At 34.8% G+C, this 26,810-nt stretch overlaps 1 protein-coding gene across 1 annotated transcript; it reads right to left on the reverse strand.

The window, feature by feature from the left end:
• Positions 1 to 1,834: 1,834 nt before the first annotated feature.
• Positions 1,835 to 23,425, reverse strand: LOC133195710 (uncharacterized). The gene is made up of 3 exons (XM_061331637.1): positions 22,836 to 23,425; positions 12,843 to 13,067; positions 1,835 to 6,469 (listed from the first exon to the last, which is right to left on the reverse strand). The coding sequence occupies exons 1-3, from the start codon at positions 23,245 to 23,247 to the stop codon at positions 5,799 to 5,801; spliced, it is 1,308 nt and encodes a 435-aa protein (XP_061187621.1). The 5' UTR covers positions 23,248 to 23,425; the 3' UTR covers positions 1,835 to 5,798.
• Positions 23,426 to 26,810: the final 3,385 nt, after the last annotated feature.

The raw sequence follows: 26,810 nt of genomic DNA on the forward strand, positions 1-26,810 counted from the left end.
ATTATACATTATTTACTTAAAATTAAATAGGGTATGTCCTTGCTATAGATTCCTTATTTTTCGCGAGTGACGACTGAACGCAAGGTGAACGCAAAGTGAACGAACGGAGAGCGAACGGTTAACACTTTGTGAACGGTGAACGCGAGCGCACGGTGAACGCAGAACGCAAAACTGTGAACGGAGAGCGAACGATGAACGCACGGTGAACGAACGGTGAACGCACGCTGAACGAACGGTGAGTGAACGGAAAAATGGGAAAGTAGAACGTTTCAGGGACTGTAATTTGCGAGTGGATGGTTGATCAAGTGATTTTACATTGATTTCAGCATCATAAAAATAAAGGCGAGTAATTTTATTTCGCGAGTGGTGCTTCTCGTGTAATTACGCGATAATTAATTCCTCGCGTATATTTAGGAATCTACAGTAATAAATATACCTCTTTTGCATTTTTATTAGCTCATTTGCATAAAACGCCTATATACCTAGTCTTAAATCACTTGCTAATGTCTAATCTTTTATTAAACTTAAAAACATAGGTAATCAAATATTATGAAGCTCACCTCGACGAATGTTATCTATAAGCAAGGCAAATACATGTATCACATCATGTTTTTTTTATAGTTAGTGTGCATTCCAAGTTCAATATCAATGCAAGTTTGGTTTAAAAGGATTTATAGGTGCTTGGAAGTGGATCTGCTCCAAAATCTGTAACCCGTTTATTATTTAAGACAATGTCATTAATAGTTCCAAATCTGGAGCAAGTATGGAAGAGTCCATCCTAAAGTACAAGATTAATCATAATAGGCTCATAGTTACTTGGGAATAGACCTGCTCCAAAAACTTTAACCTGTCACTCATCTGGAAAATGAAGGTCAGATCCAGCATCCGAAGCAAGTTTGGTAATGTCCATCCTTAGATGCATTCCATGCAAGTTTGGTCCAGGTAGGACTTATAGTTACCTGGGAACAGACCTGCTCCTAAAACTTTAAACGGGACGCTGATCCTAACGCCGACGCCATTGCCAGGGGTATAGCATAAGCTCATCTCTACTTCCTCGAGGTGAGCTAAAAATGTATATACATGTATTCCAAAACTGGATCATTCCAATGCCAAAGATCAAATAGTCAACAAAATCAAAATGAAAAGCCTACACATTTCTAATAGCACACTTGAAATAAAATGAACACTTTCCTTCCAAAAACGTCTTGCTTTAATATAGGATATATCTAAAATAATGGTTACATTGATTCAAATCTACTTTAATACAATTAATTGTGACCCAAACCTATCCCCAAGAGTCAAATTTTGATCAAACTTGATTCTACTCTACCTGAAGATGCTTCCACATCTATACTTATCTTTTTCATGCTGTTCTTTAGCATAAGATTTTAAAATTATTTTTAGTATATATTCCTACATTAAACTTTTGATCGTCCATTGTAGCCCAACCCATCCAGGGGTCATGATCAGGAACATTTTTGAATTTACACTAACTGAGGATATTTGCACATCAATACGACAAATCATAGCTTTGCTTTTCTTGACAAGAAAACTTTTAAAAGATACCACAAAATCCATTTTTGAATTCTCTCACTTTGGAAGATGGCATGACCCTTCATTTTAACAAATTTGAATCCTTTACACAAAGATGCTTTGTGGCAAGTTTGGTTGAAATTGGCCCAGTGGTTCTGTAGAAGATGAAGTTGTAAAAAGTTAACGACGACTACAATGACAGAAAACGGACAAATTTTGATCAGAAAAGCTCACTTGAGCCTTCAACTAAGGCGAGCTAAAAAAAAACAATACAAAATTTTTTTTTAATTTTATTACACTATATGGAATATGTACAATTAATATTTATAAATTGACATTGATATCATAAGTTTCCTGGTTCTAACTGAATTTCATTTCCATACTACAGCAAATAAAATTGAGCTGAATGTAATACATAAATAACAATAATCTATTTATCCCTCAAATATCACATGAGTGCATAAAAAAAGAATTAAAATCAGTATATCATCAACAAATTAATAAAATTTTGCCAAAAGTTATCAGGTTGAATGGGGAAAAAATATGTTCAGATTTCAACTTTTAATGCCATAAGCAAACATTTGTCAACCTTTGACCAATTTTAAAGAGAATATTTGTGCATTTTCTTTTCTGTTGTTTTACTTATCATCCTCATTAGAAACTCCATGCCTTCAATTAGTCAAACATAAATAATCAATGGAAGACAATGAAAATATTTTTAAGTTCATCATGTTCTTTGTTATATTTTAATGTGAAAAAATAATGGTAAGGTTAACTTGAAAAAAAAATATCATGGAAGAAGCAACATAAAACGAAATAAAAATAAGAAAAAAATCATCGTAGAATTTAAATAAATAGTGATAAAATGAATACAACACAAACTTAACAATGAGATCTTAAGGCTACAACACTCACCTGAGACATTGGTAAACAATTCAACTGCTGAAAGCCCCAATTATTAGAACATACCTATTGACTTTTCAGGTTTTGAAATATTGCCATTTAAAGCTTTGATCTCTTACCATTGCCATCTATAACCCATGGGGCTATGATCTTGATGACAAACAAATTATACCCCTACTGTTCTTCAAAAGATCTAAAGCATATTTTAAAATATTTCTTCCTACATTTCCAATGCAAACCTTTGATCTCATCATGTGGCGTCATTATATCACTAAGGGTTACAATTTAAAAAAAAAGCTACACAGTCTGAGGACATGTGAAAATTAATATGACTAATCATGGGCTTTTATTTCAGAGAAAACAAGATATGTTTGTGAAACTCTGACCCTTATGTGAAACGAGTAGCTGATTGTGAAGGTTAAAGTTTCTCAAATGCAAGTCAAACTCTGAGGTGGTCAAAGGATTGAAATATTGGTACTCAAAGACAAGGCCCATGGGAAACAATGCTTACCTAAGTCAATACAGTCCTGTTCTTCCACATGTTTTCCTAAATTTTAAGTAAAACTTTGATCCACCATTGTGCCCCCCCCCCCCCCGGTCAAGTTTGAAAAAAAAAATTACACTACCTGAGGATGCTTCCATATTAGTATGACTAATCATGACTTTTGTGTTTAAGACAAGTTTTAAAGATTTTTTTTCTGTATAAACCAATGTAAAACTTTGATCCCAAATTGTGGCCCCATCCTATAACTACCAGCAAGAAATGGGGGGGGGGTGTCTTGATTTGAACAAACTTGAATCTACATTGCTTTAGGATACTTCAATATGAATATAAATAAACAGGTTTTGCTGTTTTAAGAAGAAGATTTTTAAAGATTTTTCTATATATTCTTATGTAAAACTTTGATCCCCAACTGTAGTCCAATCCTACCCCTGGGGATGTCAGGTTTTGATCATACATGTATCTGAATTTACACTATCTGAGAATGCTTCCCTATTAATAAAAATCATGGCTTTGTTGTACTTGAGAAGATTTTTAAAGATTGTTTTCCTATATAATCCTTTGTAAAACTTAGATCTCCTTTTCAGGCCCTACCTTACTCCCAGAACTCATTCTTTAAACAAACTTGAATCTATGCTATGTAAGGGAGGTTTCGCATAACTCTTTTTTGCCCCATAGCTGTTGAGAGTAATTTAACTAATTTTAAAAAAAAATCACCAAATTTTCTCCAATTCTTAGTAATCTTCCCTTAAAAGAGGTTGTGCTCCTTCATTTGAACAAACTTGAATCCCCTTCACTCAAGAATCCTTTGTGGCAAGTTTGGGCAGGTCTTGTCAGAAGGAATAAATCTGTGAAATATTAAAACCCTGGCACAAAATTCATTCAAATTTTATAGCCAAGGTTAGTTTTACAAAAGTAACTCAAACTCCAAGGTCAAAGTGTCAGAATAATTGGCAGCCAATGGAAGGTCCTGTCACAAGAAATATACCTGTGAAATTTGATATCCTTAGTACCAACAATTTAAAGTTATGGCCAAGGTTTAATTTTTTTTTTCAAAAGCAGGTAAAACATCAAGGTCAAAAGCTAATACCCAAGGGAAAGTTTTGTCACAAGAAATATACATGTGACATATGAAATTTATGGAAATAACAAACAATCTTAAAAGTCCATGTTAACAATAGAAATCAGGAGCAGAGCAAACAGGGACCTTTAAATCATCAGAGGTGGGATCAGGTGCCATGGAGGAGTGAGCATCACCTGTCAACGGGTTACACCAGCTGTGTGCTCTTTGTCATGATTGGGAAATAATGGAAAAATCCGTCTACAATTCAGTGTGTAAATAATGGCCTAACATTTAGTATCAAAAACTTCAGTCAACATTTGACTTTATGATTGCCCTAGCACCAACCCTTTACAATTTATGGCCAAGGTTAAAGTTTGGTGAAATTTTTGCAAAAGTAGGTTAAAATCCAAGGTCTAGAGGTAAAATACGTTGTAACTCAAAAATGGTCTTTTCACAAGAAAAACACATGTGAAATATGAAAGCAATAGCTCCCATCACTCAAAAAGTAATGGACAAGGTTAAAGTTTTTGCAGATAGATTGACAGACAGATGGACAAAATTTGAGTGAAGGGGGGGGGGGGGATGAAAATTCTTTAGTCTGTTTTTTAATCAACACTAGGTAAGAAAGTTTTCAAATAAGTTTATGTTTTCTATCTCAGTAGTCCTTGGGATGACAGGCAGAAAGATGGACAGGTGACAACTTGATCAGAGGTTATCTGCACCTTAAGCTCAAGTTAACTAACACAGCATATGCCATCATCATGATCATGCAAATTAAATTTTTGTACAAAAAGCTTCAAGGAGATTTGGAAGAAATTTAAACGACCCTCTTTATAGTGTACTCTGATGAAAAATGTTTTTTGGACTTAGAAAAATATATGGCATAAATGAGCATATTTTGAAATTTACTAGTTCATTTTTAGTATAGAAAGAGTGCCTTTTTATGTCCAGGAGAAATCTTTAAAGAAAATGAATTAATGATAAAGAAAAATTGCTTCTGTTTACTCAAAAGGAGAAAATATATGATGATAAAGTTAACTACTGTATCTTCATGATCTTGGTCCTAAATAATGGTTAGAATACTTAGATTTACTTTAAATCATGCCATACACTGCAGATTACAACTTAATATATTTTTATGTCCAATGGTGGGTCAGTCTTACTACACGAAAGTATCCTGAAATTAAGGTCCAGTGTAAAGAGGATTGTTAAAAGCTGAGCAGCAGGCTTTTCTGCCATAACAACCAAGTTTGTTTAAGGTATCCGATCCATAATAGCCTCAGATTCAATAAATCTGAATGCATAACAGATATATATTAGCTGAATACTCAGTATATGTAGACATAATCTTCATGTTTTAGTATCAATATGTAAGAGCCGAATGTGTCCTAATTTTTGACCTTGTCCTGTCCTTGAAGAGTTATCCCCCTTTGCTTTTAATCAATATAAATCAATTCTAAAAAAAAATCTATCTGGAAAAAAAAGTTTTTCTATTCCTAATAATAAAATACATCTTTCCACCACAGCATTTCTTGATATTCTTAGAATTAATCAAAAATTTGCTTGTCCCCATAGACCTCAATGCATTCTTCATTAATTAATTACTGCTTAGGTAATTATATCTTTGAAAATTTCTCCTGGTAAATCCTTTTCTACTCTAAAATGCTTTGAATTAATTTCTGAGTATTTAATACAGGATGGATATTTAAGATTAGAAAATTGGGTCCTTTTATGGATGGGATACCTTAAGAACCAGGTTTTAAGTATGTCTTATCAAAATTGGAATTTTTCACTATTTCATTTATCTAATTTTATATATTCTGAATAAAGCATGAAATGTTTTTTTGTTTTTGCTTTACTTGTTTCTTTTTGTCTAAATGATGGGCTGTAAGAAATATCCTTTGTTTTGTCAAACACCTGCAGCTCTTTCAATATTTTATGAAAGTTACAACTTTGGGAAAAGTCTTTCAGAAGTGTATCATTTAATTTTGGGCCAAAAAAGCAGTGATTGAGAACCATCCAAATTTGCAAAATAGCCGACAAGTTGAATCTCACTCCACTTTCATCCCACAATGATGCAGGTTGATGTCCACTACTTAACAATATGTCATTTTCATAATCATACATCACAATGTAATAATGAAGAGGAGTTAAAACCAATGAAGGCACCAGTGTAGGACTAAATAATCCTTTACCATCTGCATAAGCAGCATTTGCTTCACAAAAAGAAAATGTAATAGCTTGACTGAGTATCTGCTCAGCACATTTTTCAAAGATCAATTTTGCACCTTTAACTTCACATATGTCAGTAGACCTACAGTTCTCCTGCAGGCAATCTTTTGTGAGAATGCCTTCATCCTCTTGCAATTCATCTTCAGGATCATCACCAATAAAGCAGAGTGGTATGTATGAAAAGCGTGGAGGCACCAAAACTATATCAGGATGTCCGTACCAAATTTCCTCACATCCTTAAAAAAAGAGAATTTTTTGAGAAACAAATAAAAATGTGGTAATGTCAAGCAAAAGATCAATGGGCCAAACTGCTCAACTGAGTTACTATGGTGTTGCTGTTCTTCATCGGCAGATTTTTTCACCTATGTTGTTAATTTTGTTCAAAAATTGGGACTCAACTTCAAGTTCTTGAGAAAAAATTTTAATAACCCCATCCTATTTTTGTCTCATCTTGATTATCTACCCTTAGAAGGGGGCTTGGTCCTTCATTTTAACAATTTGAACTCCCCTTTACCCAAGAATGCTTTGTACAAAGTTTGGTTAAATTGGCCCAGTGGTTCTTGAAAAGAAGTAGAAAATGTGAAAAGTTTATAGACGGAGGGACAGTCGATGGACAACGGGTGATCAGGAAGGCTCACTTGAACTATCAGCTCAGGTGAGCTAAAAAGAGATAGGATCATTTTATCCATTAAATGGTCCTGTCAATTATTTAAATTAACATACCAAGTCCCAATGTCCAATTTCAAACATCAATATAAAACAGAGACTTCGTGCTTCCACTTACTATAACAAAAAATTCTGAGAGTACAGGTATTGAATAAAGTGCCCCATCACAGCAAGGTACGAGTGTCAAATATTGTTAAATTATCAAAAACAGTTTAAAGTGCAAGAAAATTATGTTAACCTTGATTATAGGAAGGTTTCAGTGATTTTTCCATTCCTTACAATGACATCTCATGTGGTGAAGGTAATAATTATTACAAAAAGTACTTTTATTTCTAAACTGGTTGTGTTAGAGCTTAACAAATGCTCATCTGCAGCTTCGTTTATTGTATATTTTATGATTGATTAACAATGCTAGAGCCCAATAAAATATCAAAACAAATTTTGTTCATTCTTTATACTATAAAATTGTCATCTTAGTAAGACAGGACACTGTGCAATTTGTTCTAGAGATATAAAAATTAAAATAAAAAAATTATACAAAATAAAATTAGTCTTAATTATATTATACAATACAAATTAGCTTTAATTATATTAGTCAATAACACAAATTAGTTTTAATTACTTTATAACAAATTTATCTTTCAAGTTAGACTAGCCATCAAGAACTATTTAATCCAACACAAGCATTTAGGAGGCTGATTCCTTTGGCCATGCAATTCCCAAAATCAGAGATGTTCTGCTAGTAAACTGATCATTAATTTCTCTCTAATTTGACAAGCAATTTCCTGTTATCAAAATTCTCCTTGACCAGTGCTTGATAAATACACCCATGGGACAGGTGGAATTTCTCTTAAAACATTACATTTGTTACAGATTGCTGTAAAGTATAATGAAAAAAATAAGTATTTTCTTGATTTATTATTTTTTAATAAGGATACTTTTTTGGGGATTGTGTAATTCAAAAGTTAATAAAGTGCCGTGACACAGCATGATACGCCCATCAAATATTGTTCAATTGTCATAAACAGTTTAGAGTGCAAGAAAATCATGTCATCCTTGATACAAGGATTTCAATGATTTTTCCATTCCTTATAATATTTGTTTATACATCTCCTGTGGTGTAGGCATTAACTATAACAAATATTACATTATAGATCTTCAACTGGTTGTGTTAGAGCTTGACAAATGGCCATCTGCTCCCCCCCCCCCCCCCCCCCCCCAGCTTTCAGATTTGTGAGACATGATTCTCTGAATTAGTTGATATTTTCAAAATATTAAATAAAAATATCATATTAAACAATATCAATTTAGTCTTAACAACTTAATCTATATCAAATTAATATTAGAAATAAAAGGCTGGCCATCAAATGACATATGCTATAAACTGACAAGCAGTTCTTCTGTCTAATTCCCAAAGGATACAGATAAGAGCTGTTTGATCAGAGATCCTCTAACAGAAATGATTGAGACAGCTAGCCTTCCTACACTAAACTCATTAATTAATCTTTAACTGGATGCATGTCCACTCATTACTCCCAACATATGAATGGTTCTATACATACTATCTGCTTTGTAGTGCAATAAAAATGCATATTTATGTCATTCTGAAATTAAATTTGAAAACAAAGATTTTTTTTTTTAATTTGTTACAAAGATTTTATAAAAGAAAAAAAAAACTTGTGCAATCTTGATGCAACATTTTAATAAGGTTCCTGCATTAATCTTAGATTCGTAGGGACTATCTACCATAATTAAAACATTTTTTTTAATATATAATACAATATCAAATTAGTTTATTATACAATATCAAATTAATTTATTTCACAATATCAAATAAGTTTTAATTACTTTTTCACCAAATTCATTTTAAAAGTTAGGCTAGCCCACTATTTAATCCAACAAAACTGATTCTTTTTGCCCAGTTCCCAAGAAATATAGATAACACCTGCTTGATCAGAGATGCTCTATCAGTTAGCTCCTCACACTAAACTCATTAATTTCTCTCTAATTTGACATGCAATTTTCTGTTATCAAATTCTCCTTGACCAGTGCTTGATAATTACACCAATGGGAGAGGTGGAATTTCTCTTGTAACATTACCTTTGTTATAGGTTGCTGTAAAGTATATAATGACAAAAATAAGTATTTTTTTGATTTAACATTTTTTAATAAGGATACTGCAACACTCCTGCATTTTTGGGATTGTGTAATCTAATAGTAATTTTAAATTTCACCTAAATTAAAGGTCACAGTGACCTTGAAATAGGTCGCGACACACCTTCTACCTAAGATGCATAAATTGGCCAAGTTTGATGATTCTAAGTCCAATAGTTTTCTAGTTATGAGCGGGACAGGATTTTTCCATATTTGGCCATAGCATCTTCATTAAAGGTCAGAGCGACCTACTTTTAGTGTGCGACACACCTTCTACCCAAGAAGTATCAGCTGACAAAGTTTGATAATCCTAATTTGATCCCCCATTGTGGCTCCTCCCTATTCCAGGGGTTATCATTTGAACAAACTTGAATCTACACTACCTGAGGATGCTTCCATATCAATATGACTAAACATAGCTTTTCTGTTCTTGAGAAATTTTTTTTATATGTTCTTATGTAAAACTTATGTAAATCTTATGTAAAAAAAGCCTCCATTGTGGCCCCACCCTATACCTGGGGGTAATCATTTGAACAAAATTGAATCTTCATTACCTGAGGATGCTTCCATATCAAAATGACTAAACATGATTTTCTGTTCTTGAGAAGATATTTTCCTATATGTTCCTATGTAAAATTTTAGATCCCCCATTGTGGCCTATCCCTAACCCCAGAGGTCATGATTTTAACAAACTTGAATCTACACTACCTGAGGATGCTTTCATATCAAAATGACTAATCATGGCTTTGCAGTTCTTATTCAGAAGATATTTTCCAAGATATTTAAGACTTTGATCCTCCATCGTGGCCCCACCCTACACCCAGGGGTCATGATTGGAACAAACTTGAATCTTCAATGTCCGAGGATGCTTCCATATAAATATGACCCATCAGGGTTTTGCTGTTCTTGAGAAGAAGATTTTTGAAGATTTTTCCTTTATATTTCTATGTAAAACTTTGATCCTCCATTGTGACCCCAACCTACCCCAAGGGGTCGTGATTTGAACAAACTTAAATCTACACTACCTGATGATGCTTCCACATAAATATGACTCATCATGGCTTTGCTGTTCTTGAGAAGAAGGTTTTTAAAGATTTTTCCTATATATTTCTATGTAAAACTTTGATCCTCCATTGTGGCCCCACCCTACCCCCGGGGTCGTGATTTGAACAAACTTGAATCTTCACTGCCTGAGGATGCTTCCATATAAATATGACTCATCATGGCTTTGCTGTTCTTGAGAAGAAGATTTTTAAAGATTTTTCCTATATATTTCTATGTAAAACTTTGATCCTCCATTGTGGCCCCACCCTACCCCCAGGGGTCATGATTTGATCAAACTTGAATTTACACTACCTGAGGATGCTTTGATCCTCCATTGTGGCCCCACCCTACCCCCGGGGGTCATGATTTGAACAAACTTGAATCTACACTACCTGAGGATGCTTCCTTATAAATATGACTTATCATGGCTTTGCTGTTCTTGAGAAGAAGATTTTTAAAGATTTTTCCTATATATTTCTATGTAAAACTTTGATCCTCCATCGTGGCCCCGCCCTACCCCCAGAGGTCATGATTTGAACAAACTTGAATCTACACTACCTGAGGATGTTTCCACATGAGTTTTATCTTTCCTGGCCCAGTGGTTCTTGAGAAGATTGATTGATTGATTGTATGTTGTTTTAAGTCCCATTCGAGAATTTTCCACTCATATAGAGACGTCACCATATACCGGTGAAGGGCTTCAAATTTTGACCTTTACTCGGCACTCAGGGCCATTGAGCAGTGAGGGATCTTTATCGTGCCAACGCCTGCCGTGACACGGGGCCTCGGTTTTTAAGGTCTCTTCCGAAGGACCCGCAACTTTCACTTCAAAGTGTCGAGCGCATGGCGAAGGAACAGTTGCTACCCATTTTTTATCGACTTAGGTCAGTCATGGCCGAGATATGAACTCACGACCTCCCGATCACGAAGCGAGCGCTCTACCGACTGAAATACCGTGAACAGTTTCTTGAGAAGATTTTTAAAAGATGGTATTCATTTTTCACTAATTCTTAATTATCTCCCCTTGAAAGAGGGCGTGGCCCTTCATTTGAACCCCCTTCACCCAAGGATGCTTTGTGGCAAGTTTGGTTGAAATTGGCCCAGTGGTTCTGGAGAAGAAGTCAAAAATGTGAAAAGTTTACAGACAGACAGATGGATGGACAGACGGACTACAGACAAATTGTGATCAGAAAAGCTCACTTGAGCTTTCAGCTCAGGTGAGCTAACAAGGTGAAGGAATTGTTATCCTTTTCAAGAGTTGTCTAAACAATTATATTACACCTTTAGAAGTTTTATACGACACTATTATATGGATAAGCCTAAGTGGGTCTCTTTTTGTAGATGGTAAAGACATTTATTTAGGAGCAGTTTATATCCCTCCATATGAATCCAAATTCCATGAAATTTACAAATGTGATCTTTTCACTATGTTAAATAATTGTATTGTGAAATACTATGATTTGGGTAACGTGATTATCTCGGGTGATCCAATACGAGAACGGGATAATTATTGGACTACATTGAAAGTGATTCTTTTAGAAATGAAATAAATACAATCTATTCAGATGTGATTACTTATACTCTGGATTCGGAACTAGATCCTAGAAATTCAATGGATATGAAAGTTAATACGTCTGGAAGACGATTGATTGAGATTTGTAGAGCTTCATATATTTGCATTATAAATGGTCCATATCAATCAGATTCTGCGGGAAGATTTACATACGTTGGACCACTGGGACGATCTCCCGTTGACCTAGTTTTAACTAGTTTGCTCAGCCTTTTATCAGACTTTATTGTATGTGACCTGAATGAATTCTCAGATCACACACCTATACAGCAAAACTTGCTAAGTACAATTATGAATATAGCTAATTTATGGAAATTCTTAACAATTCCTTGTAAAATTTTATGGATATAACGAACTTGGATATAGCAAATTTACAGCTAAAGCAAACTGATTTTGTGTCCACTACAAGATAAATATAATAAAATTTACATCTTTCATAGCGTATTTTTAAAGATCTTAATTTTTAAAATATTAAACTGATTATTATTTTGTTAAGTATTGATATTAGAAACTCAATTCATTCTAAAACTTTTGAACTCCATGATAAATTTTATTTTTTTAACTTTCCCTAAATAGATTTTGGTAGTCATGCTTGAAGGAAAAAATTGATATAATGAATTCGCAATGCATACTTTAAGGAATTCTTTATATGGATATAACGAATTACGGATATAGCGAAGCAAATTTGCAGGTCCCCAGAACAGGATGTTGACATTGGATTCATACAAAAATTAATCCCACCATATGGCATGCCTTAACAAAGTGTGTGCTAAAATTTCAAGCATCTGCAATCAGTAGTTGCTGAGGTTACGGACAGACAGACAGACACACACACAGACAGACACACAAGGGTAAAACAGTATACCCCCCCCTCTCCTTCGGAGCAGGGGTATAAAAATCAATATTATAGATCTTTTTCTCTAAAATACATGAAAAATTAGGGAAGGCTCCAGAGAGTATAGAAGGAACATTTATTAAAGCATTAATTAAATTACAACAAAAAATCTAATAAAAATCAAAATTGTTGATGTAAAAAAATTATTTTCAAAGTCCTTAGTATCAAAGTTTCTCTTTAGAGTGATCTTTTCTGTTACATGGGTGTCCTGAAGTGACAGAACACTCATAAATATCAATTCAAAACTATTTATTAATAAATGCTGTGCAAAAATACTTACCAAGTCCCGTTTGTCCATAATTTATAAGGGATGCACAATCTAATGGCTTTAGACATGGGCATTTGACTGGGCGTCCTTTGTAGTCATTGCTTATAAGATATCTGTTACCATATACAAGGCGAGACAGAAGATGATTTGTTAATAGAACTGCCACAACAACCTCTGTCTGTTTGTCAAATGCATCTCCATATGGATTTCTTTGCTTTAAACACATCTCATGGTGATCTAAAACAGAATTAAATATATGTAGTCATTTTATCAATTGTACAAAAATGATAAAGCAAAACATAAACTTGACTAATAAACATAGTCTCAGATACATAAGACATTTTATTAAACTTAAATATTAGTCTAGGCATCTGAATTGACAGTAAATTTTAAGCTCTAAATGTTTGTTCCAAATTGTTATTCTATCTTCTTTGGGAAGAAACACCATTTATTTGTTCATTTGTTGTTCAACATCCCTCTCGAGAATTTTTCACTCATATGGAGACGCCACCACTTGCTGGTGGAGAGCTGCAAATTTTGTCCTATGCTCAGCACTCAGGGTCATTGAGCAGTGAGTGATCTTGTTCGTTTCAGCACCTACTGTGACACGGGACCTCGGTTTATACGGTCTCATCTGAAGGACCACTCTCCACGTCCCACTGTGGGATTTGAACCCATGACATAAGGATCAACTCCTTACTACATGACTTTAGAGCAGACACTCTTACCACTGCACCTTGCGGGCGACAAAAAACACTATTTTAAATAAAACCTAAAATAAATCTTGTTATTCACAGTTTAATCTCTGTTTTCCTGTCTTCATCTAAGGGTAGAACACTCTGATGTATAAAACAACTATGGAACTAGATATCATTTAGATGATCTCAAAGGGCCCTGCTTTCAGCAATGAACTTGAAAATGTAAGGTAGAAGGGTTTATTTTGAAGAGGAACATTTGTGTACTATTAGGGGATGTGTTGTTTGAGTCTAAAGGGTTTCTATGTCATCCTTGCTATAATAAAAAATGGCACGAAAATCACAAGTGCTCCATACCCTCTATCAAAAAACGGCTCATAAATCACGAATGTTGCATATTGTTTATGAAAATTGTTGCATATCCTCTATCAAAATATGGAAGGAAAATCACAAATGTTCCGTACCCTAAGTCAATTAGTAAAGTTTGAGGCTGACTGGACTTAAGAGAAAGAAATTATGCACCAAACAAAGATTTTAAACATAGAGGCTATTTTTGACCTTGACCCTTGACCAAGAAACTTCGTTCAAGGTCAATGCACATCCACTGACCAGTGGCACTCTGTGAGTGAAGTATGAGCCACATTGGACCAAGGGGAGAGAAAATATGCTCCAGACAAGGATTTTTCATATAATTCTGCTATGACCTTAACCTTAGAACTAGAAACATGTTTCAAGGTCACTGCACACCCTTTACCCAAAGACATTCTGTGGGTGAAGTGTGATTCAGATTGGGCCAAGGAGAGAGAAAATATGCTCCGGACAAGAATTTAAACAGAGAGGCTATTTTTGACCTTGAACTAGAAACTTTGTTCAAGGTCACTGCACATCCATTGACCAGTGGCACTCTGTGAGTGAAGTATGAACCAAATTGGACTAAGAGGAGAGAATGTATGCTCCTGACAAGGATTTTTCATATAATTCTGCTATGACCTTGACCTTAGACCTAGAAACATGGTTCAAGGTCACTGCACACCCTTTACCCAAAGACACTCTGTGGGTGAAGTATGAGCCAGATTGGGCCAAGGAGAGAGAAGATATGCTCCGGACAAGAGATCTCGGACAGACAGACGGATGGACGAATGGACAGACAAACGGACGGACAGATTGATCACTATAGGGCGCCCACAGAGCGGGGCCCTAATTAGAACTCTGAACTTGGTGGCAAGTTTCATTATTTATTCAACATTTTGTTTGTCCCTTTTCTATGAGTGATCAGAAATTTATACCTGTATAAGTATCCAATCACTATATCTTTTATTATGATTTGATCATGTTGATGAATACTTCTGATATTCATACAAGAGGCCAAACGGCCTTAACCATCATCTAAGTAAAATGCAACAATAAGTTCTAATCTGTACCCCATTTATCACTATCAATGCAGACTATTAACAAACTATCAGTGCTTCTGTATTATTTTTAAAACCATAATAAAACCTCTCATAATGGCCTCTCTTGGTCTTTGAATAACAATTGATAAGATAATTTATTTTTCTTTGATTTTTATTAGACGTAGGCTCTTAGAGCCAAACATTGCGTACTTTGTTAGCTCAATTTTGCAAATCGGGGAATTTGTGATCGCCATCTAGCGCCTAGCAGCAAATCTCCCTTGCAGAGTTGTCATTCGTTCCTCTTTCAGACACCTCTGCAATGGGCTCACGTTAAGAATATTGACATAACAAGATGTGTTTGTGAAACACTGATGCCCCCCTATGGCAGCTTATGGCGAAGGTTAAAGTTTCTCAAATGCAAGTCAAAATCCAGGCCAAAAGATAAAAAATGTTGGTACCCAAAGAAAGGTCTTGTCTCAAGGTATATAACTGTGAAAATTGAAAGCCCTAGCTGCAACTGTTCAAAAGTTATGGCGAAGGTTAAAGTTTTCTAAAAGTAAGTAAAACGTCAAGGTCAAGGTCAAAGTTGTTGGTATCCAAAGGAAGGTCTTGTCACAAGGATTACATATGTGAAGTATGAAAGCCCTAGCACCAACCATCAAAAGTTATGGCCAAGGTTAAAGTTTTTCAAAAGTAGGTCAAACTCCTATGTCAAGGTCAAAGTGGTTGGTATCCAAAGGAAGATGATGACACAAGGATTACATATGTGAAGTATGAAAGCCCTAGTATCAACCATCAAAAGTTATGGCCAAGGTTAAAGTTTTTCAAAAGTAGGTCAAACTCCTAGGTCAAGGTCCAAAACGTCAAAGTGGTTGGTATCCGAAAGAAGATCTTGTCACAAGGATTACATATGTGAAGTATGAAAGCCCTAGCTCCAATCATTCAAAAGTTATGGACAAGGTTAAAGTTTTTCAAAAGTAGGTCAAACTCCTAGGTCAAGGTCAAAAGGTCAAAGTTGTTGGTATCCAAAGGAAGGCCTTGTCACAAAGAATACACATGTGTAGTTTGAAACCCCAAGCACCAACTGTTCAGAAGTTATGGCCAAGGTTAAAGTCTCATAAAATTTTGCAAAAGTGGGTCAAACTCCAAGGTCAAAAAGGTCAAATATGATGGTACCCAAGCAAAGGTCTTGTCACAAGGAATACACATGTGAAATATGAAAGTCAGCTTTGCTGTTCTTGAGAAGATTTTTAAAGATTTTTCCTATATATTTCTATGTAAAACTTTGATCCTCCATTGTGGACCCACCCTACCCCCGGGGGTCATGATTTGAAGAAACTTGAATCTACACTACCTGAGGATGCTCCCATATAAATATGACCAATCTGGGCTTTGCTCTTCTTGAGAAAAAGATTTTTAAAGATTTTTCCTACATATTTCTATGTAAAACTTTGGTCCTCCATTGTGGCCCCGCCCTACCCCCGGGGATCATGATTTTAACATATTTGAATCTACACTACCTGAGGATGCTTCCATATAAATATGACTCATCATGGCTTTGCTGTTCCTGAGAAGAAGATTTTTAAAGATTTTTCCTATATATTTCTATGTAAAACTTTGGTCCTCCATTGTGGCCCCGCCCTACCCCCGGGGGTCATTATTTTAACAAATTTGAATCTACACCACCTGAGGATGCTTCCATATAAATATGACTCATCATGGCTTTGCTGATCTTGAGAAGAAGATTTTTAAAGATTTTTCCTATATATTTCTATGTAAAACTTTGATCCTCCATTGCGGCCCCGCCCTAACCCCGGGGATCATGATTTTAACAAATTTGAATCTACACTACCTGAGGATGCTTCCATATAAATATGACTCATCATGGCTTTGCTGTTCTTGAGAAGAAGATTTTTAAAGATTTTTCCTATATATTTCTATGTAAAACTTTGATCCTCCATTGTGGACCCACCCTACCCCCGGGGGTCATGATTTGAAGAAACTTGAATCTACACTACCTGAGGATGCTCCCATATAAATATGACCAATCTGGGCTTTGCTCTTCTTGAGAAAAAGATTTTTAAAGATTTTTCCTACATATTTCTATGTAAAACTTTGGTCCTCCATTGTGGCCCCGCCCTACCCCCGGGGATCATGATTTTAACATATTTGAATCTACACTACCTGAGGATGCTTCCATATAAATATGACTCATCATGGCTTTCCTGTTCCTTAGAAGAAGATTTTTAAAGATTTTTCCTATATATTTCTATGTAAAACTTTCGTCCTCCATTGTGGCCCTGCCCTACCCCTGGGGATCATGATTTTAACAAATTTGAATCTACACTACCTGAAGATACTCCCATATAAATATGACTCATCATGACTTTGCTGTTCTACAGAAGAAGATTTTTAAAGATTTTTCCTATATATTTCTATGTAAAACTTTGATCCTCCATCGTGGCCCCGCCCTACCCCCGGGGATCATGATTTTAACAAATTTGAATCTACACTACCTGAAGATACTCCCATATAAATATGACTCATCATGACTTTGCTGTTCTTGAGAAGAAGATTTTTAAAGATTTTTCCTATATATTTCTATGTAAAATTTTGATCCCCTATTGTGGCCCCACCCTACCCCCGGGGGTCATGATTTGAACAAATTTGAATCTACATTACCTGAGGATGCTTCCACATGAGTTTCATCTTTCCTGGCCCTATGGTTCTTGAGAAGAAGATTTTTAAATGATGCCATTATTTTTTCATTAATTCCTAATTATCTCCCCTTGAAAGAGGGTGTGGCCCTTCATTTGAACAAACTACTTTGTGGCAAGTTTGGTTGAAATTGGCCCAGTGGTTCTTGAGAAGAAGTCAAAATTTGAAAAGTTTACAGACAGACAGACAGACGGACGCCGGACAAAATGTGATCAGAAAAGCTCACTTGAGCTTTCAGCTCATGTGAGCTAATAAAGCCAAAAATGATAAAAGTGCTATGTTTTATTAAATTAGAGTGAACATGTATTTAGGTCTACCTGTAGTCACAATCTTCAAATTCAGATTCCTCACAATTTGCTATTTCACCAGATGAAATTGATGGGATCTTCAGTACTTGAAGTACTCTGTTCGTTTGTAAGTGCACACTTTCAATTTCTTTCAACTTGAATTATATTAAGCATGTCTAATTTTAATGAAATAGACTAGTTCTATACCACTTTCACAATTATAAATTAACTAATATGACAGTTGTTAGAAATTATGTCAAAATCAATTTGGGTTTGATACCTAATCATAAGATACATTTTTTTTACAAGATTTTAGAGCAAGTTATTTCTAGCCTACACATGTTTCCTGTCATCTGTCAAAATATGTACTGCTGTTTCATCAAGTCTCTGTTGAATTTCATGAATGAAAGTTTACTTCAATCAACTTTATATTAAATATATTTACTTCATGGAGTAACCTTCAGATTTAGGTCTTTTTGTTAAAAACAAAACTTAAAAATTGGTGCTTGTTTACATTTGGAACTCTTCTGATTTTTTATTGCCAAGCTCAGCATTCGGATTACCTCGGATAATAGCCATTTCAGGCATTTGTAAAGCAATTACGTTCTATACTAACTTTCTGTTTACATTAGAGCTACAGCACCCTCATATGACCCAGAATAGTGCCAGGACTTTATTAAATAAACAACCATAATTTTAATTAGAACACAACTCAAAACAGTGTTGTTGTGTGCATCACTCTGGAGATTTCCAGTGAGCGATCTCTGTTAATCAAAAGGCAACATTTTGGCTGGTGCCAGTGCTTATTGAAAATGCTGGATCATTTTAAAAGAAATACATGTATGTAATGCATTTTCACTTTATGATCTATGTAGCCCACCCTAACACCGGAACCCCTGACCCAGGGGCCATGAAATTCATTAGTTTGATAGAAGGCTTAATGCTTATTACAATCAAGTTTGACTGCTTGATGTCCAGGAGTAAAAGAAGATTTTTAAAGACTGTATTAATTTTGGTGGTTTTAGTCCCATCCCTCAGGCCCCAGGGGGGCAAGGACCATGAAATTCACAATTTTTGTTCCCCTTCATCCATAGTGCTATATGCCAAAATTGATTGAAATTAGTTTAGCGGTTCCAGAGAAGAAGATGAAAATGTTCAAATTAACACAATACATGCCAGATGATGCACGACAAAATTGGATAGCAATACTGGTCACCTGAGCAACTCAGGTAGGGATGTGGGATTTATCAGTATACTGGTGTATTGTGATTTTTAATTGCTTGATACATATCATGATATGGAGACTAAAATATCGGTACTTAGGTACAAAATTATACATTCCAGAAATTATTCATTTATTTGTCATAATGATCAAACTTTCAAATTACAGTTACAGGATACATGATTCAGATTGTATAAAAAATGTTGAAAACAGCTGCAAAAGAATTAATGGCAGCTTATAGCATGCATGCTCTAATTTATGTAAAAAAAAATGAAGTAATGTTTTTCCAGAATATATTTAAGAAAAAATATGAATATTTATTTAAAAACATTGTAAAAATTGCTTGTAAAAATATCATGATATATTGGGAAAAAATTGTGATATATCGCGATACAACATAGGCTAAACATTCATGAATATGCATGAAACTTTCAAACCAAACAGATCTAAGATCTTTCTACAAAATGGAAGTTGAAAGTTAACTAGTCCTATAATTACGAAAGATACAACACTCCAAAGTTATTGCAACCCCCAACTCTGTCACTACCCTAACGCCGTCACTTTCAGGAAACTCTGCACCGTTTGTAAATGAATGTGATTGTTGTGACGGTACATATTGTCGTTTTGTACATATTGTCGTTGACGACAATATGTACCTACCCTCAAGGTACATATTGTCGTCCATCGGTACATAATGTCACCGGCTGAAAAGTTATACATGTACATATTGTCGCCGGCGACATTATGTGCCTCACCCTCACTGTACATATTGACGCCCCACAAATATTGTTGCTTAAAGATTTCTTTTGTTGTTTTTTGGTAGTTTTGTGAATATAATTGGTGTGTAAATCACACTGACGTGTCCTGTATGCTATTTCATGCAACGTGATTGTGACGGTACATTTTGTCGTCCTGTTCATATTGTCGCTGGCGACAATGTATTCCTACCCTCACTGCGCATATTGTCATCCATCAGAACATGTCGAATGACATGCACGGCAATGCTCCATATAAATCTGACTAATCTTTGCTTTGCTGTATTTGAGAAGATAATTTTTAAAGAATATTTCCATGTATTCCTATGTAAAACTTTGATCATCCATTATGGCCCCACCAAAACCCGGGGGTCATGATTTGAAGATACTGTAGGTCACTATATTTTCGCGACACCTTATTTTCGTGAGATAGCTATTTTGTATTTATTAGCGAGACAAAATTTTCGCAAGCTACGCTATTTGTTTTGTATAATCCTTAACAATAAAAATATACGTGAGAATAAAATTTTCACGAACAGACTCGCGTAATTATACTCGAAAATAAAGTTCTCACGAATAAAAAGTTGTTAACAGTACTTGAATTTACACTACCTAAGGATACTTCTAAACATCACTAATCACGGGCCTACTGCTGTTCCTCAGTGGTGGATCTAAAAATTTCAGAATGGAGGGGGTGCGCGGTTGAGATTTTTTTTTTTGGCAAGCAAAAAAAGGCATTTGTATGTAAAGTATGTACAGCATATGTTCAGTAAATAATTCAATTATGAAATTTTACCTGTGGACTAAACTGAGAGTATATGCAGGTTAAACAGAATTTACCAAAGCAAAAAAATTCAAACCACCGGGCAGGGGGTGGGGTTGTGGAGGGGTGCGCAGGTGCTACATCTGTCTGGTTTTTGGGAAGATTTTTAAAAGATTTTCTGTATATATTCCTATGTAAAGTTTTGATCAGCCATTATGGCCCCACCCCACCCCTGGGGTCATGATTTGAACAAAATTGATTTTGTTTGTTTGTTTGTTTGTTGTTATAAAGTCCATCTCGAGAATTTTTCCATTCGAATGGAGACGTCACCACTTGCCGATGGAGGGCTGCAAATTTAGACCTATACTTGGCACTCAGGGTCATTGAGCAGTGAAGGGTCTTTTTCGTACCAGCATCTGAAAATTAACGTACACTATGTAATGAAGCTTTCACATAAGCATCATCTCTTTTGACCAAGTGGTTCTTGAAAAATGATTATGAAAGTTTTTTTTTTCTAAATATTCTGTGAAAAAAATTGATCACCTTTTGTAGCCACAGCCTTCCCCCGAGGGACATGATCTGAATAAAACTGAAACTACACTTCATAATGTAGCTTTCACATAAGTTTCAATTTTTTTGACACAGTGGTTCATGAGAAGATTTTTCAAAGATTTCACTAAATTTTCACTAATTCTTAATTACTTCCCTTGAAAGAGGACATGACCCTTCATTCGAACAAACTTAAACCCCCTTTAGCCAGTGATGCTTTATAGCAAGTTTGGTTGAAATTGACCAAGTAGTTCTTGAGAAGAAGCTGAAATTGTGAAAAATTTACAGACAGAGGGACGGTCAGACAAAATGTGATCAGAAAAGCTCTCTTGAACTTCCAGTTCAGGTGATCTAAAAATGTCAACCCCACACCAATTATATCGGCACATAATTGTATGTAAGAATAAAAGATAATTTCCAAATAATCATTAGTACTGAACAAAAACTGATACATGTATTCAATCTCCAAAAAAAAAGAGAATTGTGATATCTTGACACATCATAGTGATGTACATCAATCCTGAGCACTATTTTCTGACCAAATAGTTATCTCCCTACAGTATTGCGAGTAATGCTGTCTGTCCCTCCGTGCGTGCGTGTGTGTTTGTCAATCTCTCTTTCCTTTCTGAAGTAAAAATTCGTCAAAACAATATATCGACGACAATATATGCCGATCTTGACTGTACGTATTGTCGCCGACGACAATATGTTCTGGTGCTTGACTGTACATTTTGTCGTCCATCAGCAGGAGAAAAATAAGGCTCGTCTCAGTACATATTGTCCTCGGCGACAATATGTACCGATGGACGACAATATGTGCAGTGAGGGTGGGTACATATTGTCGCCGAGGACAATATGTACAAAACGACAATATGTACCGTCACAATTGTGATGTCATTTTTTACAAGCTGAAAATTACAATCAAATGCCGAGAAATTTTTACAGTCAAGTTCAAGAATGTGTAAAAAATAAATAACAATTACACATAATCTATTGTATCTATCATATTTTATGTGAAATTAGTAAGTACTTTTTCCTTTGTGCAATATTCCATTGATACCCAGGGGTGTGCAATTACCATCGCCCGACGCCCGGGGCTACCAATTCTAGAGATCGGGCTATCATAAATCTATACTGCGTTAGCCCGTCGGGCTAGTAAATCTAAAATGCAGTTTAATACTAATTTAAATCTTCAAAACTAATTTTCTAAGTTTACAAGTTTAAGATAAAGGGAGAAAAAACTAATGTGGAAAAAAATTTCTAATTAATATGTTGACATATTGAAGTCTCAGAGGACCCTGGTGACGGAGTTTGGGTAGTAGGGGATAAAGATCCTGAAACAAAAAAAAAGCATGTATCTTTCGTGCAGTATCCTTTTCGTTCAAACCATGTAACGTTTCGTGTAAACCATGCAGCTTTTCATCACTTTCGTGTAGGCTTTAAGGCATTTTGTGCAAACTGTGTAGCGAGCGTGCGAGAAGCATGTAGCCATGCTTACTTGATCATTTCAATACTTTTCTATCTACATTTATCTTGTTTATGTCTCCATTACAAATGAAATCCTTTAAAAAATTTCAATGGACCTGTATTCAAGTACAATCTCAAAGAATTAAATAGTTACTAACCTAATTCTATGAGGAAATTTCTCAACGCAGAAAGGGCATAGAAATAACCATTTTCATTCCCTGTGGGCGAGTCGAAGAATCCAACACCAACATTGCCCACAGATTGACGCAATGCACTAAATCCTTGTGAATAAATATTAGAAAAATTCTCGCACAGAACTAAGTCATTGTTGTCTTTGACGGTTATCAATTCATACTCAAGATGTGCTCTTGAAAAACTGCCACCTATACTGCAACTTTTTATCTTCAATGGCGCAAGCTGCAAGTCCTTGTAGTCCGCTAAGGCTGAATTAATTAAAGAAGTCAGTGATGCCGGAGGCTTTGACGACCAAAATCTCTTGGTTAAGATCCGTTGCCTCAAAACAGATGTGATCTTCAAGCGTAAACACTTTCGTAAAGCATCCATGATCATTTAGAATAGAATATATATGGCTTTACATGTACATGTATATATATACACTTGGCTTCCAGGTAGAAGTATACAAGGGACTCTGGTTCTAAATGCACGCTCATCATAACGGTCATTGCTCGACAGCATCATTTTATGCGAAATTAGATGATTTTGTCATGGACTACATTTTCATGCGTTTGTATAAACAGAAGCAACATTACCGTGACTCTGGCTGACCTCGTGTTGATAGACAGGGTCTTGCTACATAAACAAGGGCACTTTTCGAGCGGTACCGTATATATCCGTCTCTATGCTGTTTCGGTCTATCTTTTGTTTATCACAGTGTTTACCTATGACCAAAGAATTTGATTCCCCCCTTATTTTATTTAATAATTTTATTAGTTGTTATTATGCTTATTACTTTATAGGGTTTCCTTTTATTGTTTATTTACTGTGTTTTTTTCTCATGTGTGCTTTTTTTATCGTTTGAAAAGGATGAACATAACGAAAGTGATCGATCCCTAAAAAATCTAATATCTCACAATTTTTTCACATTTTCAAAAGAAAACCTAGCCTATAGCAGAGAGAATAGGAGAACAATTTCCCGGAAAAAGTCACATTTAAAAATTAGAGCACCCCTGTCCTACAATCGAAATTCAAAAAAAAAAAAAAAAAAAAAACCCTACCAAAAAATGAGGCTACCTTCTTTTTTTTTTTTTTTTTTTTTTTTTTTTTTTTTTTTAATAATAGCTGAGTATATTTTACTCTTTTATTACTTTTATTATACTAGTAGTTTTAAATTCAGACAATTTATTTTTTTTTCATAGGTTCTTTTTAACTTTCCTTACATTATCTATCTTTTATGCAGGTTTATTACCGTCTTCCTTGGAAGACGGTATACAGAGTTGAAGTATTTTACGGTCTTCGGACTACGCACTTCCTCTCTTTTGTGATTGATAGAAATTGCATGATGAAAAATTTTTCAATTATTTCATCTGTTGAAGTGCTGTTCAAGGCAAGGGAGATAATTTTCTGATGATCTAATTTTCGTACGAATTAACAATTTTTCAAGATTTTCAATCGTAAAACAAATACAAGTATTAGCTTTCCTAAAAAGCTTGTCTGACTTGAGCAAATTTATTTTTACACGAAGAATCAAGAAAAGTTAAATCCAGTGTAATCAACGTGACTCTGAGTAATGAAACGAATTCTTTTGCTAAGAAACAATAAAAGTTTAAATCAGTGGCAACAGCATAAATTTAAACTTGGACATGAATTTATTCCATATACACTATATTTATACTTGTAATTTCCTTTTTTATGGACGTAGGGTCCGGCCGGGGGAGGGGGAGTCCCCCCCCTATTTATGCCGATTTATACATAGCTATATTTTATGATTGGTCTCCTAAATCATGTAATTTATATTTAACTTCTGATAACTTGATAGTGTCCATCTTAAACTGAAAATTTCTGAAATTTCTTCCAAAGGGGCTTGTTCATGGATAAAAAGATATAACCAGTGCTTTTGAAAGAAAAACTACAACACATAAAAATCTAAACATCAACTGGTGAACAATTTTGATAATTAAGAAATGTTTTATTTAAAAAAAAAAAAATAAACGTGTTACAAATGAGCTAACATTTTTGCATTTAGCAAAAGAATATTCAACATATATCAATCACTTTGATATTTTTTTTTACTATGAATAAATGAAACGTCTGCAAGTTATGAATATGTGTAGATTTATAAAAATTCTAAAGATAGAGAGACTCAGTATGCATTGAAAATAAACATCCATTAGTTAATCGACAAGTATTGACCTGACCAGCTTCATTCATTTCTGTTTTGCTGGACATGAATGATGCATTCGAGAATGGCCAAATGTTATGCAACCTGTAATGTATAATGTGATAATGACAGATCAGCTACAATACTCTGGCTTGTTTGGGTGTTTAGCATGTTTCCTTTACTCTTCATGCTCTCCAGTTGATAGTTAAGATAGTATGAAGTTTCCAAGATCAAGTTATCACAAGAATTCTTTTGAACGACTTGACTAACAAGCCTTGGCTAAATCTAGTACTGTCTGACGCCATGACGTCAGACAATGACAAAACGAACAGTGGAAATTAATTATTCTAATATCTTATATACGATGGACATGTCGTAGCAGTAATTAATTCGAAATAACATGCATATTTTTTTTAAGCAATTACCAAAAAAATTCTTTATTTTCATTGTTAATACAATTAATCTTTATTTCATGCAAGCTTTACAGCGTGTATGTATCTTTTCCCCTTTGTTTTGCAATGTCTTTCTAATCTCGGCAGCACTCGGCAACAGCTTGGCCGATTCGTACCTCATCTACATATCACAAAGGGGATGGAAACAGCCGAGGTTTGCCGAATGATCTCGGAAGTAGAGTCGAAGTTTACGGAGACAGCCGAGCATCTGTTAACTTTTCACTTGGTAGGGTTTATGTCAGAAAAAAAACTTATGAAGAAATACAAAGTCAAGTAAATTTCAAGAATTATACGGCTTGATAGCTTTAAGTCAGTTTACTAAGACACAAAAGAACAATAGAAATATGTCCATAGGACATGAATGCCCCGCCGAGGGTATATTAGTAATGCAACATGAAAATTTGTATTAGCGCAGAGACATATACTAGAGGGATTTATTGAGTATGAAAAGTGATGAGAATATCTTGAATACTAGTAGTTTCTTTAAAATTGAAATTGAAATCTAAAAAATTGGATATAGATGATGAATTCTCATGAAATGTATCTAAGCGCATAAGCTTATATAACAATATCGTGAGTAGTTTCTTTAAAATTAAGCAAAATGCAAATTTTAGAAAAGTGAGGTCAAGGTCTCAGGAAAGTTCAAGGTCAAACGTTTTTGATGTAGTTGTACAGTTCTTACAAATACATATCAGCATATTAAGTTTGATAAAAACATTTTGAATGGTTTATTTAAAATTGAGCTAAACACTAATGTTAAATAAATGAAGCTAAGGTCAAAGGTAACGTCAAGGTCAAATATGTTGATGCAGTTGAAAAGGTTACACCAGTATGTATTAGCATATGAAGTTTGATAAAAAAAATATTATGAATGGTTTCTTTAAAACTGGGTTAAACACAAATTGAGAAAAGTGACGTCAAGATCAAAGGAAAGGTCAAAGTAAAAAAAAAAATAATGCAGTCGAATAGCTTACATCAGTATGTATCAGCATATGAAGTTTGACAATACTCTTTATGACCAAGGTTAAAGTTTTTCAAAAGTAGGTCAAACTCCAAGGTCAATGTCAAAGGATTACAATTGTTGGTATCCAAATGAAGGACTTGTCACAAGGAATAGTCATCTTAAATATGAAAGCCCTGGCACCAACCGTTCAAAAGTTCTGTCCAAGGTCAAAGTTTTCCAAAGTAGGTCAAACTCCAGGGTCAGATTAAAGCGTCAAAGTTGTTGGCATCCAAAAGACTTTTCAGAAGGATTACATATGTGAAGTATGAAAGACCTAGCACCAACCGTTTAAAAGATATGGCCAATGTTAATGTTTTCCAAAAGTAGGTCAAACTCTAAG

The sequence above is a fragment of the Saccostrea echinata genome, unplaced genomic scaffold (assembly GCF_033153115.1).
Source record: "Saccostrea echinata isolate AGI-Se365-2 ecotype Australia unplaced genomic scaffold, CSIRO_AGI_Sech_v1 ptg000029l, whole genome shotgun sequence".
In the NCBI taxonomy this organism is placed as follows: domain Eukaryota; kingdom Metazoa; phylum Mollusca; class Bivalvia; order Ostreida; family Ostreidae; genus Saccostrea; species Saccostrea echinata.